Source organism: Mandrillus leucophaeus, unplaced genomic scaffold (genome assembly GCF_000951045.1).
Source record: "Mandrillus leucophaeus isolate KB7577 unplaced genomic scaffold, Mleu.le_1.0 Scaffold43, whole genome shotgun sequence".
In the NCBI taxonomy this organism is placed as follows: domain Eukaryota; kingdom Metazoa; phylum Chordata; class Mammalia; order Primates; family Cercopithecidae; genus Mandrillus; species Mandrillus leucophaeus.
In genome coordinates, this window is record NW_012104587.1 from 3,930,740 (window position 1) to 3,947,066 (window position 16,327).

The 16,327-nt window shown below is 51.9% G+C and overlaps 1 protein-coding gene across 3 annotated transcripts; it reads right to left on the minus strand.

Moving 5' to 3' along the window:
* Positions 1-547: 547 nt before the first annotated feature.
* On the minus strand, positions 548-9,908 carry BATF2 (basic leucine zipper transcription factor, ATF-like 2). Of its 3 annotated transcripts, none has more exons than XM_011993526.1 (3): positions 9,739-9,908; positions 7,311-7,412; positions 548-2,434 (listed from the first exon to the last, which is right to left on the minus strand). In XM_011993526.1, the coding sequence occupies exons 1-3, from the start codon at positions 9,775-9,777 to the stop codon at positions 1,649-1,651; spliced, it is 927 nt and encodes a 308-aa protein (XP_011848916.1). In that variant the 5' UTR covers positions 9,778-9,908; the 3' UTR covers positions 548-1,648. The 3 variants fall into 3 exon arrangements, with proteins under 3 accessions (XP_011848916.1, XP_011848917.1, XP_011848918.1); XM_011993527.1 differs by having other exon boundaries at positions 548-2,431; positions 9,739-9,881; XM_011993528.1 differs by lacking the exons at positions 7,311-7,412; positions 9,739-9,908 and adding an exon at positions 2,696-2,896.
* Between the last annotated feature and the right edge of the window lie 6,419 nt (positions 9,909-16,327).

Consider the following 16,327-nt stretch of genomic DNA (forward strand, 5'->3'; position numbering starts at 1 on the left):
TAAATGAATTTAAAAATCAGAGGCTGGGCACGTCAGAGTGCTCTGTTAGCCAGGCTAGAGGCCAAGGCGGGCCGATCACCTGAGGTCAGGAGTTCGAGACCAACCTGGCCAACATGATGAAACACCACCTCTACTAAAAATACAAAAATTAGCCGGCGTGGTGGTGGGCACCTGTAATCCCAGCTACTCGGGAGGCTGAGGCGGGAGAATCACTTGAACCCAGGAGGCGGAGGTTGCAGTGAACTGAGATTGCACCATTGCACTCCAGCCCAGGTGACAAGAATGAAACTCCATCTCAGAAAAAACAAAACAAATCTCTCTGTCTCTCTCCACACACACACATTCTATTGGTTCTATTTCTCTAGAGAACACTGACTAATACACCTGGGCAAGTCCATCTCATCTCTGAGCCTCAGTTTCCTCATCTGTAGTATGGGAGGGAGATTAATTAGCCAGTTCATGAGGGGTTGCCCATCTCTATTATTCTCTCTTCTTTCAAAGACTCTATAGGTTACAACCAGAGGTTTAAGCAACTAGGCAAAGCAGAAAAGATTGCAAAACACTTTATTTCCATCACATATGTTCCAAGACTTGTGTTCAGTATCCAGGAATGTGTTAAATACTAACATAGTGTTTCATTTACATGTGAGTGAAACCTGGGTGAAGAGCCAGGGTTTCTCTCCCCAATCCCCCTTAGAATGCTTGTCCTGGAGTCAGAGTGCAAAACACCCTCTTGAAGCAGACACCATCATTGAACTCCCGCCGGGTCCTGGGCCCTGCTCTTCCTGCTGTTAGCCCAGGCCAAGGAGCAATGAGGGAACTGCTTAGGTGGGGTCTGAGGGTAATGGGGGCCTAGGGGCCACACAGGGGCGGGTGCTACCAGGAAAGGTATAGCCTCCCTGCTGTCAGGCGCAAGCCCATCACTGCTTGAAAATAACCTTGCACAGGGTCCTTCCTCATTCTTTCCTCTTGCTTTTTGTTTATGAGATGAATGGCTCTTCCACTGTGGTTTTAGGGGCAGTGGGGAGGCAGGGAGCTATTTGGGAACAGCCTGGAGAGCTGACCCTGCAGAATGTCCCAGAAGCCTTGGTGTGGCTATGAGTACCCAGGCTGTAGAAATCCCAGAAGGGCCTGTTCCAGGCCTCTCCCCAACTCCAGCCTGCAGGTTCAGCTTCTTGGCACTGAAAACACTACTAGAGGAAGCAAGAGTCCGGGCTTCTACTTGGCCTCTACCCACCAGGGCTTGGACTCTGGACCTGCCCCAGCTTGGTCAGGATTTCTGGGACCGCAGGGCTCTGGCCCTGGAATCACGTAGGAGTGCAGAGAGCCCTTCTCTGATCCCAGCACACAAACCTTCTCACATCAGCCCTCAGTTTCCAGGATTTCAGCCCCTAGGATGCCTCGGCCAGGACAGGAGAAGGAGGAGCAGAGGGTGGTGTTTCCGGCTCCAAGAAAGGCTTCGTGACCTTGGCCTTGTCACTTGGCTTCCCTGAGCCTCAGTTTCCTTGTCTGAAAAAGTGGAGTGATCATCTCGATTTCTCAGGTCAACTGTGAGGTTGAAATAAGATATTGGTGGTGACAGGGCCTGTCACAGTGGAAGGCATCAGTGGTGGCTTCCTTTTCCACTGTGAAATCCTGGGCCAGCTGGTCAGCCACGCAGGGCAGCACCCAGTAGCGAGGGAGGAGAGGCCCGTGTGCTAAGGTTGCTTCCTGAGCCCGAAGAAGGGGCCAACACAGCTCCAGAGACTAGGTTAGAAGTGGACTTGAGAGAGGCGAGCAGAGGAAAGGCCAGGAGAGGGTGAGGGCTGGGATCCACACCCAGCCCTTGCCAAGCGGCCGCTGAGAGAGCAGGTTTGTGCTCCCTGCTCTGCAGACATGCAAGCCCCAGGTCAGAAGAAGGGTTGTTGGGAGAGGGCTTCAGCTTCCCTCTGGTGGGATGCTCCAGCTCGAGGGGCTGTGGAGGGGCAGTTTGGGCTGTGAGGCTGGGCTGGAGGGCACTGAGCTTAGAGGAAGACCCCTGCAGGCTGGAACCAGTGTGTGAGGCAAACAGGAGAGGGCTGGGGGACAGTTGGACAGGAGGTTCAGCAACCACAGTGGGGCCAAGAGACAGTGAGGGCAGAGGGGACTGGAGGAGGCTGGGGGAATCATGAGGCTGTGGACCTGGAGAGAGCGGCTGAGCTGGGGAACAGGAGTCCGGGGTCTGGAACAGCTCCAGCTGCTCCTGGCAGCCATGTTGTCCCTGTGGGCCAGGGCCCAGGAGCCCCTCAGCCTGGTCCCAGCAGCCCGGGAGCCCTGGAGCTGAGCAGGAGGCACAGTCCATGGGGCACAGGCGCTCATGCACGTGCAGGGTCTGGCTCCACCACGCCAGCTCGGCCTGAAGGGCCTGGATCTCCTTCCTCAGGGCGAGGTTGTCCTTCTCCAGAGACTCGTGCTGCTGCAGAGAAGCAGATGGAAGGGGCGGGGAACCTCAGCCAGTGTCAGGAGCCCTGCATTAGCCTTGGCCCCTTCCAGGGTTCTCAACTTCAGGAGACAGATGCCACCACCATTGGAATAGCCAAGTGGGGTCTCTTGGCCACTCTCTGGTTAGCCCTTCATAACCACCTACCAAGTCTCCCCTGTCCCACCCCCTGAGGGGGCTCAGATCCACCTGCTTTCATCCCACCGCTAGTGCCCTAGAGCCAGTGCCATTTCTCACCTGGTATCTCCATGGGCCTCCAACCCATGTGCCCCCCAAACCACCTATTCCCTTGCCCACAGGAGCCATTCAGCAACCGTGTCATTAATTGCAGGTTAAAGCCCTTTAGAGGCACCCACCAAATTCCCTGTGGTAGAATTCCAGGCCTGTGTGGTGGCCGCAGCTCAGACCTCTGGTATTCTCTCTCCTGCCTTCTTTCTTTCTCCCCTCCCTTCCTGACCCTCACATGAACTCTGCTTCCTGGCCACATTTCCTGTTTCCTCTGCCTGGACACCCTTCCGCCGCCCTTCCCTGTGCAAATCCCAACAGGGCCTTCCCGTGGCAACTTTGATGTCATTCTGTCCTAGATTGCTTATTGCCAGTGCCAGATCTTTTGAGGGCCCAGAACTCGCCCCTACGAGCATTGTGGGAGGATTCAGGAGATTGTTTTACAGGTTGATAGCACGAGTGTGTTCGATTCTGCATCCCTGAATCAGCATTTACTAAGTTCTATTCTGCTGAATGCCGGTTCTGAGAACCCCTGAGACACAATCAATGTGCAGTTCTAAATAACCATTTATGATGACAATAGTGGTAAAAATGCAGAAAGAATTTTATGTCCACATCTCACACAGGGCTGAATACATTGAACAACTTCCTTCAGTCACCTCCCGTCCCCTTTTCTGGACACTTTGAAAGAAGAAGTTGCAAGGGTGTTTTGCATAAAAATGTGGTTTTGGCCCTGGACTCAAAGGTCTTTTTTTCTTTTGAGACGGAGTCTGGCTCTGTCGCCCAGGCTGGAGTGCAGTGGCTCGATCTCAGCTCACTGCAAGCTCCACCTCCCGGGTTCATGCCATTCTCCTGCCTCAGCCTCCTGAGTAGCCAGGATCACAGCCACCACGCCCGGCTAATTTTTTGTATTTTTAGGCGAGACGGGGTTTCACCATGTTAGCCAGGATGGTCTCGATCTCCTGACCTCGTGATCCGCCCGCCTCAGCCTCCCAAAGTGCTGGGATTACAGGCGTGAGCCACCGTGCCTGGCCCTGGACTCAAAGTTCTAACAGGCCTGAAAGCCACCGGCCCCATTCCCAGACTGGTTTCTGCACGTTGAATGATGAATTTTTTTTTTTTTTTTTGATACAGAGTCTTGCTCTGTCGCCCAGGCTGGAGTGCAATGGCGCGATCTCAGCTCACTGCAACCTCCGCCTCCTGGGTTCAAATGATTCTCCTGCCTCAGCCTCCCGAGTAGCTGGGACTACAGGTGCGCACCACCATGCCCAGCTAATTTTTGTATTTTTAGTAGAGATGGGGTTTCACCATGTTGGTCAGGCTTGTCTCGAACTCCTGACCTCGTGACCGCCAGCCTTGGCCTCCCAAAGTGCTGGGATTACAGGGGCGAGCCACCGCGCACAGCTGGAATTATGGACATTTCTAAAATGTATCATTAGGTCACCCTTCACCTAAATTCTCCAAAGACCTCCAGGAACTGAGTCACTCACTCATTCATTTATTCATTCATTTGCTACCTTCAGGAGGCTCAAGGAGTGACAATTTCAATTTCGTCCCTTTCCTCTTCCCTGTTTTAGTTTTCCTGACAGGATTTAACACCATCTGACATCCTGACCACTCGAGGGACTTTTTGTCTGTGGGTCCGGCTTCCCCAGGAGAATATAAGCCCTGTGGGGTGAGGCTAGGGTGGGCGTTTGTCTACTGTGTCTACAGCTCTATATCCAGTGCTTAGAACTGTGTCTGGCACACGGGAGACGCTCAATAGACATTTCCAGAAGGAAGGAATAAACGAATGCATGGGTCTCCTAGGCACCATTCTGAGCACCAGTTCTCACTCTCACCTGGTCTACAGGTTGCTGCTCCCCACGCCTGTGCCAGCACTGTGTCATTTGTTCCCAATGTGTTTTCTGACCTTCATCCTCTGGGAAAACGCCCATTTGTTCTTAAGCTCAGGCTTCATCGCCTTTTTCTTTGTTGTTTTGGCCCTGGACTCAAAGTTCTTTTTTTTTTTTTGAGACGGAGTCTGGCTCTGTCGCCCAGGCTGGAGTGTAGTGGCTTGATCTTGGCTCACTGCAAGCTCCACCTCCCGGGTTCACGCCATTCTCCTGCCTCAGCCTCCTGAGTAGCCAGGATCACAGCCACCACGCCCGGCTAATTTTTTGTATTTTTAGGAGAGACGGGGGTTTCACCATGTTAGCCAGGATGGTCTCGATCTCCTGACCTCATGATCCGCCCGCAGAGTCTCTCTCTGTTGCCCAGGCTGAAGTGCAGTGGCATGACCTCAGCTCATTGCAACCTCTGCCTCCCAGGTTCAAGCAATTCTCCTGCCCCAGCTACCGAGATTGGCTAATTAGCTCCCAAATCCCTGTAATCCCAGCTACTGGGACTGCCTAATTAGCTACGTGCTTGGCGGCTAATTTTTGTATTTTAGTAGAGATGGGGTTTCACCACGTTGGCCAGGCTGGTCTCGAACTCCTGGCTTCAAGTAATCCACCCACCTCAGCCTCCCAAAGTGCTGGGATTACAGGCGTGAGCCACTGCGCCTTGCTCATCTCCTCTTTAGACCACTCAGTGCCACCACCTATGTGCTATGGACCCTATTGTGTTCCCTCCAAAAATTATATGTCGAAGCCATTATCCCCAATGTGATTACACTTAGAGATAAAGTTCTTAGAAGGTAATTTAGATTAAATGAGGTCCTAGGATAGAGGATAGGGTTCTAATCTGATAGGATTGGTGTCCTTATAAGAAGAGGAAGGGAGACCGGGATCAGTGGCTGAAGCCTGTAATCCCAGCACTTTGGGAGGCCGAGGTAGGTGGATCAATTGAGTCCAGGAGTTCAAGACCAGCCTGGGTTACATGGAGAAACTCTGTCTCTACAAAACATACAAAAATTAGCCAAGTGTGGTGGTGCATGCCTGTAGTCCCAGCCCCTCGGGAGACTGAGGTGAGGAGGATCGCTTAAGCCTGGGAAGCTGAGGTTGCAGTGAGCTAAGATCGTGGACTGCACTCTAACCTGGACAACAGAGCAGGACCTTCTAAAAAAAAAAAAAAAAGAGGAAGGGGCCAGGCATGGTAGCTCGTGCCTGTAATCTCAGCACTTTGGGACATGGAGATGGGAGGATTGCTTGAGCACAGGAGTTCAAGACCAGCCTGGGCAACATAGCAAGACCCCCATCTCTATTAAAAAATAAAGAATATGAAGACATAAAAAAGAAAGAATAAATAATAAATGAATAAAAAATTAAAACAAAAAGGAGGGGGCCAGGTGCAGTGGTTCACGCTTGTAATCCCAGCACTTTGGGAGGCTGAGACAGGCAGATCACTTAAAGCCAGGAGTTTGAAACCAGCCTGGCCAACATGGTGAAACCCCACCTCTGCTGAAAAACAAAAATTAGCTGGGCGTAGTGGCGCATGCCTGTAATCCCACCTACTCAGGAAGCTGAGGCTGGAGAATCACTTGAACCCAGGAGGCAGAGGTTGTAGTGAGCCAAGTGGCGCCACTGCACTCCAGTCTGGGCAACAGAGTGAGACTCTGTCTCAAAAGCAACAACAACAACAAAAACCCCAAAAAGGAGAGGAAGGGAAAGAGATCACTCTGTCCTCTCATGTGCACTGGGAGGCCATAAGCACACAGTGAGAAGGCAGCCACTTACAAGTCAGGAAGAGCACCCTCACCCGGAACCGAATTGGCCGGCGCCTTGATCTTGGACTTCCCAGCCTCCAGAACTGTGAGAAATAAACGTCTGTTGTTTAAGCCACCATCTATGGTATTTTCAGATGAGCATGAAGCTCAGTAAAGGAAGCAACTTGAAACTGGGACTGGAAACCCCGCCCATTTTAACCCTGAACCACAGTTCTCACAGTATGGTCTTGGCCACCTCCTGAACTCTGACCCCTGAGTGGTTAATCACAGATTACCATGCAGGTCCTTGGGCCCCACCTGGCCTCATGAAGTGGGAGCTGGCAGAGGAAGAATAATCCACTTTTTTTTTCTTCTACAGACAGGGTCTCAATCTGTTGCCCAGGTTGGACGCAGTGGTGCAATCATGGCTCACTGCAGCCTTGAACTTCTGGGCTCAAGCGATCCTCCTGTCTCAGTTTCCTGAATAGCTGGGACTACAGGTGTGCACCACCATGCCCAGCTAACTATTTTTTAATTTTTGTAGAGACAGAGTCTCGCTATATTGCCCAGACTGGTCTTGAACTCCTGGGCTCAAACAATCCTCCAGCCTCAGCCTCCCAAAGTGCTAGGATTACAGGCGTGAGCCACTGTGACCAGCCTAGAATCTGCATTTTAACCAGTGTCTCAGCTGGCCATATTGTTGGGGTCTCCCTGTTTGCCTGCACTTCCTGTCTTCCTTGCCTTAGACTGCAGACACCTTAGAACAAGGCTGGGCTGAGGATAACCCTTTGTGTCCCTGCATCCTGGTGTGTACCTGGTACATGGTTTGTACTCAACACCCAGAACTTTCCAAATCTCAGCCACAGGACCCTTTCCTCATCCCAAACCCAGGTGACCTAGAAAAATACAGGAGTTTGGGGAAAGTCTGCTCACAGGTGGGGTGGAGAAGGGGTGACCGGGCCGGTAAGTAGCGTCAGAGACAAGGAAAAGGGTTGTCCGCACCTGGTGCAGGGCGTCTGCCTTGTCTGTGTGCTTCTGCCGGCTTCGCTGGGCGGCTGCCCGGTTCTTCTGCTTCTTCAGCTGCCTTTGCTGCTCCTCGGGGTCCTGAGGGGCACGAGGCAGAGGACTCAGGGGGCGCGGTCAGGCCTTGTGCCCTCCATCCTGGCCTGCCATTTGTAAAGCCAAGTCTTTCCCCTTGAGTCAAGTTCCCAAGGGTCTTTGTTCTCCCAGAAGCTCCCTTGGCACCCCTAGAGCAGGCACTGCACACCGTGTTGGAATGCCAGCCTCACTCCGTGTCCTGCTCATAGCTCACGTGGAGGGTGGGAGGGCAAACAGGGAAGATGGGAAGCCTGAGATTCAAATTCAAACAGAGCTGACTTCAAACCCCACATTCTTTTTTCTGTTTTTTTTTAAGACAGAGTCTGGCTCTATTGCCCAGGCTGGAGTAGTACAGCGGCACAATCTTGGCTCACTGCAACCTCTGACTCCTGGGTTCAAGCAATTCTCCTGCCTTAGCCTCCCGAGCAGCTGGGACTACAGGCGCCTGCCACCATGCCTGGCTAATTTTTGTATTTTTAGTAGAGATGGGGTTTCATCATATTGGCCAGGCTGATCTCAAACTGATCTCGAGCTCCTGACCTCAGGTGATTCACCAGCCTTGGCCTCCCAAAATGCTGGGATTACAGGTGTGAGCCACCACGCCCAGCCAAGCCCCACATTCTTGAACCCAATTGCCCCATCCCTGCAATGGAAGCACCACAGCAGAGGGGTAAAGCCCATGCGGCAGGCAGCCCAGAGCTGGCGTGGCATAAAGCTCAGCTTCCATTCTTCTCACTGCCATAATTTCCACACCAAGGTGTGAACTTTCCTGTGAGCTCCATGAGGGCAGATGTTCCCTGTGCCCAGCTCAGCTCAAGCCCAAAGCAGATATTCACTTACTCAACAAACATGTATAAGCTCCTACTATGTTCCAGGCAATAAGCTAGGGGGACACAATAGCAAACAAAATACACACAAATGCCTGTCCTCAAATTGCTCACATCGCAGTGGGCTGGTAGCGAAGGATGAATGAATGAAGGGTTTACTCTGGTGGAAGAGTGGACTCAAAGGTTGACAGTTGTGACCACCTTGTACCCTGGGGTGAATGAAACTTAGATAAAATATTTTACCCAAATGTCCAGAGCTCTGCAAAGTCAGAGCAAGAGGGACTGTTGGAGAACTCACAGCCCAGCCCTCTCCCCCAAGTCTCTCTGGGGCATGTTGTTTGAGGGTAAGGTCCTCAGGCAAGGCTCTGGCCACCCTGGCCGCAGATTCTGAATGCTCCTAGGCTCCTGCAACAGCTCCACCCTGGCCATATGCTCCCTGGGGCCATGTCCATGGCAGGCTCACTGTAACACTGGGGCACCAAGAGACTAAAGGCTGAGACAGGACCCATGGAGAGTGAATGGGGCTCCTGTGAGATGAGCAGAGCCTCCAAGGGAAACCATGGCCCAGGGAATATTTTTATTTTATTTTATTTTATTTTAGAGACAGAGTCTCTCTCTGTCACCCAGGCTGGAGTGCAGTGGCATGATCTTGGCTCACTGCAACCTCCACCTCCCAGGTTCAAGCAATTCTCTTGCCTCAGCCTCCTGAGTAGCTGGGATTACAGGCATGAACCACCACGCCCAGCTAATTTTTGTACTTTTAGTAGAGACGGGGTTTCACCATGTTGGCCAGGATGGTCTCAATCTCCTGAACTCAGGTGATCTGTCCGCCTCAGCCTCCCAAAGTGCTGGGATTACAGGTGTGAGCCACCGAGCCTGGCCTATTTTATTTTATTGAGACAGAGTCTCTCTCTGTCGCCCATGCTGGAGTGCAGTGGCACAATCTCAGCTCACTGCAACCTCCATCTCCCGGGTTCAAGCAGTTCTCCTGCCTCAGCCTCTCGAGTAGCTGAGACTACACACGTGCCCTGCCAAACCCGGCTAATTTTTGTATTTTCAGTAGAGACGGGGTTTTGCCGTGTTGCCCAGGCTGATCTTGAACTCCTGGCCTCATGTTATCTGTCTGCCTCGGCCTCCCAAGGGGCTGGGATTACAGGCGTGAGCCACCACGGCCAGCCGGCCTGGGTTATATGGAGAAGGAAGGAAAGGCTGCTGTGAGGGTAGTGAGGGGGGACCAGGTACGTTAGGGGAGAGCAAGTACACAGAGGTCAAGTTCTAAACCGAAGGCTGGACCTGCAATGTGAGAGCTGGAAACAACTCATTCCAATCCCGACTTCAGGGGAGGAAAGTGAGGCCCAGAGAAGGGCATGCAGAGCTGTCTGTCACACTGCTAAGATTATGGAGCTGGGACTAGGAGCTCCTGACTGCAGCCCTCACTGCCTGGGCACTGAGAACCCTTGGGATGCTCCCCTTCTCACCCCCGATCCCCAATCCCCTGTACTCACTGTCCCGGTCAGCAGCCCATTGCCCCTGCAGAGGTGCATGGCTTAGGCAGGGAAGCAGAGTCGTCCCTCAGCAGCTGTGACTTCTCAGTGCCCTCTGGAGGCCTAAGGAAGTGGTGGCTCTTTAAATCCCCAGTGGCCACTCCGCCCCCAGAGGGCCAAGTTTCAGTTTCTCCTAAAGCCACCAGTTGCTCAGAATCCCTGGCTCAGGCTTGTTCACGTGGCTAGAATTTCCTAACATGAACTGGTCTTCCGGTTGGGCCCCTTCTCTGGAAAGAGGATGGTGGAGGGTGGAGAGGAGGGAAGACCAAAGGCCAGGTGTGAGGAGGGTGTTCCGGGGGAGGGAGGGCAGGCAGCCAGGGACTGAGATGAGAGGAGAAGCCAGTGGGGACTGAGGCTCATGTGGGGTAGAGAGCCCTTGAGCTCTGGAATTGGGGGAACTGGATCACAGCCCACATTGGAGCTGTCCAGCTTTCAGAAAGTGACTCTCCTCCTCTGAGCCCTAGTTTTCTCATCCGTAAGGGCTGCAGGATGGTACAACTACCCACTCCCAGGCTCATTACAGGAACTAAGCCAGATAATACAACCACCCCCAAACCTTCTGAGACCACTATGGAAGCATATCTGCAAAAATAAGCAATGGCCGTTGGATAGAACAGATGGATACATTACTGTTTTCGTACAACAGACTGCGTAGCAGTGGAAAGATTGATGTCCAGTGGTTAGGAGCCCAACTTCCAAGCTACGTGACTTGGGTTCGTAATTTCATCTGTGTTTCTGTTTCCAAATCTGTAAAGTGGGGATAAAAACAATTTTGTTACGCCAGATGCAGTGGTTCATGCCTGTAATCCAAGTACTCTGGGAGGCCAAGGCAGGAGGATCACTTGAGCTCAGGAGTTTGAGACCAGCCTGGACAACATAGCAAGACCTTATCTCTACTAAAACAACAACAAAAAAAATTAGCTGGGCATGGTGGCACACACCTGTATTCCCAGTTACTCAGGAGGCTGAGATGGGAGATCACTTGAGCCCAGGAGTTCAAGGCTGCAGTGAGCTATAATCTTGCCATCGCACTCCAGCCTGGGCAATACAAGACCTTGTTTCAAAAAATTAATCAATTAAAAATTAAAAAATAAAGACCTAGCAAACCCTGAAGCCCCAGGCATATCTGCATGGTTGCTGTATCTCTAAGAGGGACGACACTTGGATGGGGCATCTGTTTGGGGGCCAGAGAGGCCAGTAATTCCTGTCCAAGAACAGCATGCATGCAGTCTGTAGAGTCCTATGGTCTGGTGACTAGAGCATCTCGGGGTTGTACCTGAGACCTGAGGGTTCATGGCTGATGATGTGGGGTCACAAGAATGGCAAATACAGGTATGATCTTCTGATAGGTGATGGTGGCTGGAATGTTGTTTTAAAGAGTCATGGACACCTCTGAGCTTAGTAAAAAAGAGTACTGCAGTTGATTAGCAATGTCTGCCACACCATGATCGATTAGTGATGTCCGTCATGGGCAGTGATGTGGAGAGTGCAGTCCCCTGCTATCCTTAGAACCAGGCACAAAGCAAGTCTGGGTTTCAGAGTCAAAAGACTTAGTGACTCTCAGTCCTGGCACTCCACTCACCCAGTTTATCACCTGGAGCCTCAGTGTCTTCAAATATATGCTGGCAATTACAAAGAAATGATACCTATTTGACAGTTGTTTTGAAGATGGGAAAGAATGAAATGAGAAGAAAGCTCTTGGGATATTGTAAAGTACTATGAGGCAAGGAATCCCCCTCCTGAGATTTGTGGTGTCATATTCTGGATTCTAAGATTATTAATGCAGGCTCCTAATTTAAAATGTCTGGGTGGGTGGGATTGGGCATAACAGCTGGGCCTTGCCCTCCTAGTTTCTGAGGGGCCTGGGGGCAGAGGTTGAAGTGGGATGCCCCACGCAGTGAGGCCATCCCTGTTTCTCTGAATTATTGTTTCCCAGAAACCAGGAAGGCTGGGGCATCTTGCCTGAGGCAGGCACCTGAAGGGCTCATTAAGCCAGCCTATGAGCTCCCCTGGGAGGATCTGCAGGTGCCTTATGCATGATGTGGCTAAGAAGAAACACCCACACGCGCGCGCGCGCGTGTGTGTGTGTGTGTGTGTGTGTGTGTGTGTAGGGGCTAGTGTCCCCACTCCAGATCCCAACCCCCACCCCGGACCCCCAATCTTTCTTCTCCAGATCCCAGCTTCTGACAGAGGTGAGACAGCAGGTGTAGCTCTTCCCAGAACACCACAGCCCTGGGAGAAGACCAAAGAAGGCAGCATTTATGGCTTCCTAAGGAGGCGGCTGGGAGAGGGAGTGGCAGGGAGGGAGGGAAGGAAGGGGAGTGGGTAATGTTTAACTAGGAAGGGCTATGGGAGACTTCTCCCAGGCTGGTGGGACCATCCAATCTGACCTTGCCTTAGACGGTGTCTCAGTCAGCTCAGGCTGCTATAATGCAATACCAGAAACTGGGTGGCTTAATGACACTTTTATTTCTCGCAGTTCTGAGGGCTGAGAAATCCAAGAGCAAGGTACTGGTAGGTTTAGCTCCTGGCTGGAAGATGGTAGCACTCCTGCCGTGTTCTCAGATAGTCTCTCTGCCTTCTTATACACTCATCCCATGGTAGGGCCCTACCCTCACGACCTTATCTCAGCCAATTACCTCCTGAAGGCCCCACCTCCAAATACCATCTTACCAAGGGTTGGCACTTCAGTGTGTGAGTTTGCGGGGGACACAAACTTTCAGTCCATAAAAAGAGGGTGAGGAAACTAATGGCCAGAGGGGCAAGGTCACCCCACAGGAGGGGCAGGGCTGCAGGGAGAACACAACCTCTCTCTTCCAGGCCTCAGTCCTGCTCCACACCCTGCTTGGAAAGGCCTGGTCCATTAGTCCAGAGCCAGCAGCCCCAGTGGGTGGAGGGTTGGAGGCCTCCCAAATACCACACCTACCAATGAGCTCCTGCACGGCAGGACTGGTTCTTTGAAGGGTCCTCAGTGCTTCAAATACTGCCTTCACATAATAGACGCTCAATTAATGAATTAATGAGTTAAAGTCCAGCAGGCAGCTTGCCACCTAGGAACCCCAAAACTTTTCTGAGGAAAGAAACTTTTCGCTCATTCCCACAGGACCTGCTCTGGGTTCCTGGTGGGCTCTCCTCAACCAACTTCATCATTTTACTAGTAAAGAAACTGAGGTAGAGGGAAGAGAAAGTCACACCACTGTTTTGGGAGAAGTGGTGCATTGGGTGCAGGATGCATTGAAGCCCTGTGCCCCCACTTTTTTTTTTTTGAAACAGAGTCCCACTCTGTCACCCAGGCTAGAGTGCAGTGGTGCAATCTTGGCCACTGTGTCCAGCCCCTACCCTGTCCCAATTCTTTCCCACACTTCCTGGGGTTAGACAGACGCTCAGATCTCCAGCTGCTGAAGATGACGACCCTTCAGTCTAGGTCCTTCCACCATGTGCATCCCTCATATTAGGGATTAGGTCATATTAGGCATGGCCTCCTCAGAGCACCTCCAGAGAGCTACAGATGAAAGCAGAAAAAGAGGCCAGTAAGTTGCTGGCAGTGCTGACTGGCTACTGACTTCCCATCCACACCTCAGTGGGAGCCAAGCCTCAGCTGGGAGGAGTTTACAATCCAAGGGTGTGTGGGACACGCCTGTTGAGGAAGGCACTTCCTGTCATAGAACTTCCCACTGGGGAAGTCACTTTCTGCTGGGGAGGTCAGGGAAGGATTTCCAGAGCAGGAGCTCTTTTGAAGGGACATTGAAGGATGGGCAGGCTCTATCCTAAGACCTGGAACTTGTTCTTGGGCAAGGTTACTTAACAAACCTCTTTATACCTCATCTGTAAAATGGGGATGATATGTTATGGTGGTTGTCTTTATGGCAAACAGAAACATACAATTTTGTGGGGTTTTTTGTTTGTTTTTGTTTTTTTTTTTTTGTTTTGAGATGGAGTCTCGCTCTGTCGCCCAGGCTGGAGTGCAGTGGCGCGATCTCGGCTCACTATAAGCTCCGCCTCCCGGGTTCACACTATTCTCCTGCCTCAGCCTCCTGAGTAGCTGGGACTACAGGTGCCCGCCACCATGCCCGGCTAATATTTTGTATTTTTAGTAGAGATGGGGTTTCACCGTGTTAACCAGGATGGTCTTGATCTCCTGACCTCGTGATCTGCCTGCCTCAGCCTCCCAAAGTGCTGGGATTACAGGCGTGAGCCACCGCGCTCACCTTGTTTTTTTATTTTTATTTTATTTTATTTTTATTTTTATTTTGAGACAGAGTTTCACTCTTGTTGCCCAGGCTGGAGTGCAATGGCACGATCTCGGCTCACCGCAACCTCTGCCTCCCAGGTTCAAGCAATTCTCCTGCCTCAGCCTCCGTAGTAGCTGGGATTACAGGCATGTGCCACCACGCCCGGCTAATTTTGTATTTTTAGTAGAGATGGGGTTTCTCCATGTTGGTCAGGCTGGTCTCAAACTCCCGACCTCAGGTGATCCACCCACCTCGGCCTCCCAAAGTGCTGGGATTACAGGCGTGAGCCACCGCGCCCGGCTTTTTTTTTTTTTAGACGGAGTCTTGTTCTGTCTCCCAGGCTGGAGTGAGGTGATATGATCTCGGCTCACTGCAACCTCCACCTCCTGAGTTCAAGTGATTCTCCTGCCTCAACCTCCCAAGCAGCTGGGATTACAGGTGCAAGCCACCATGCCCAGCTAATTTTTATATTTTTAGTAGAGATGGGGTTTCACCATGTTGGCCTGGCTGGTCTCGAACTCCTGACCTTAGGTGATCCGCCAACCTGAGCCTCCCAAAGTGCTGGGATTATAGGCATGAGCCACCATGCTTGGCCAATGGGGATAATAATAGAAGGATTTAAGTAATTTGTGTAAAGGGCTTAGAACAGTGCACAGCCCACAGTTAAGTCACATAAACATCTGTTAAACTTAACAAAGGCACTCAATACATATCTGATTAATTTTTATTCATGTAACAACAGGCTTGTATTTTGTCCCTCCCTCCCTCTCTCTCTCTCTCTCTCTCTCTTTGATGGAGTCTCGCTCTGTCGCCCAGGCTGGAGTGCAGTGGCACGATCTCAGCTCACTGCAACCTCCGCCTCCCGGGTTCAAGAGATTCTCCTGGCTCAGCCTCCTAAGTAGCCGGGACTACAGGCACACACCACCACACCAGCAAAACTTTTGTATTTTTAGCAGAGACGGGTTTTCACCATGTTGACCAGGCTAGTCTCAAACTCCTGGCCTCAAGTGATCCACCTGCCTCTGCCTCCCAAAGTGCTGGGATTACAGGCGTAAGCCACCACACCCAGCCTTTTTTAAAAATTTTTTTGAGACAGGATTTTGCTCTTGTCACCCAGGCTGGAGTACAGTGGCGCAATCTTGACTCACTGCAAACTCCGCCTCCTGGGTTCAAGCAATTCCAGCCTCCTGAGTAGCTGGGATTACATATGTACACCACCACATCCCGCTAATTTTTGTATTGTTAGTAAAGACAGGGTTTCACCACTTTGGCCAAGCTAGTCTCGAACTCCAGACCTCGTGATCCTCCCGCCTCAGCCTCCCAAGAGACTGGGATTACATGCATGAGCCACCACACCCGGCCGTAAGTGAAGTATTCTCCATGCAGCTGCTCGTGAAACCTTCACTGGGAGGTAGCAGATATCTGTGTTAGAGGAGTCTCTTTCCCTTACAGATGATCTAAGTTACTACCAAGTCTAGAGTGTACCAGCTTCAGACACGATGCCCAAACGATGTCATCGGGAGTCAGACTCTTCCTCTATTTGTCCTCTGGGCTGGCTACATTCTCAGGCAAAGCCCGCTCATGGCAGTAGGATGGCCACTAGAAACACCAGCTTCACAACACCCCAGCAGGGGCACATCCCCAGCCCCTCCCACTTTCCCAGTAGCTACAACAAAAGTCCCAGGCTTGGCCTTCCTTCGTCTGGCTTGGGTCATGTGCCTATTCCTGACATCAATCACTGTGACCAGGTGAGATTGGCAAGGCCAGGACTTCAAGCCCATCCTGGAGCCCAGGGTTGGGGTCAGCCCCATCTAAACCATAGGGACTAGGGGTGAAGGGGCAGTTCCCCAGGGCATTGGGTACTGTTGGCAGAAGAAGGGTGAGTAGATGCCAGTTGATCCCACAACCTCAGCTCAGCTTCCGACATGAGGAAACTGCCACTCAGCAGCACATGCTGGAGCCTGGTCACCTCCCCAGGTTGATGGACTCCAACGCCCCCTGCCTCTGATACCAAGCCCAGCACGCTTCCTGTCCATTGTTTCACAGCTGCCCAAGATGTGGGGGAAGGTCCCAGCAGTCAGGGACCCGTGGACAGGAAAGCAAGGGCTTGCCAAAGGATGATTCCAGATGTACTGAATGCTGGGCAGAGACAGGGGAAGCCACATCATGGGGACTCCCCAGGGCGTGGGAAGAGAAAACAGACTTACTTTCAGCACATTGTGCACAGCACATTTCAGTGCTCATTAAAGATGGAGTCTGGGCCAGGCGCGGTGGCTCACACCTGTAATCCCAGGACTTTGGGAAGCCAAGGTTGGCAA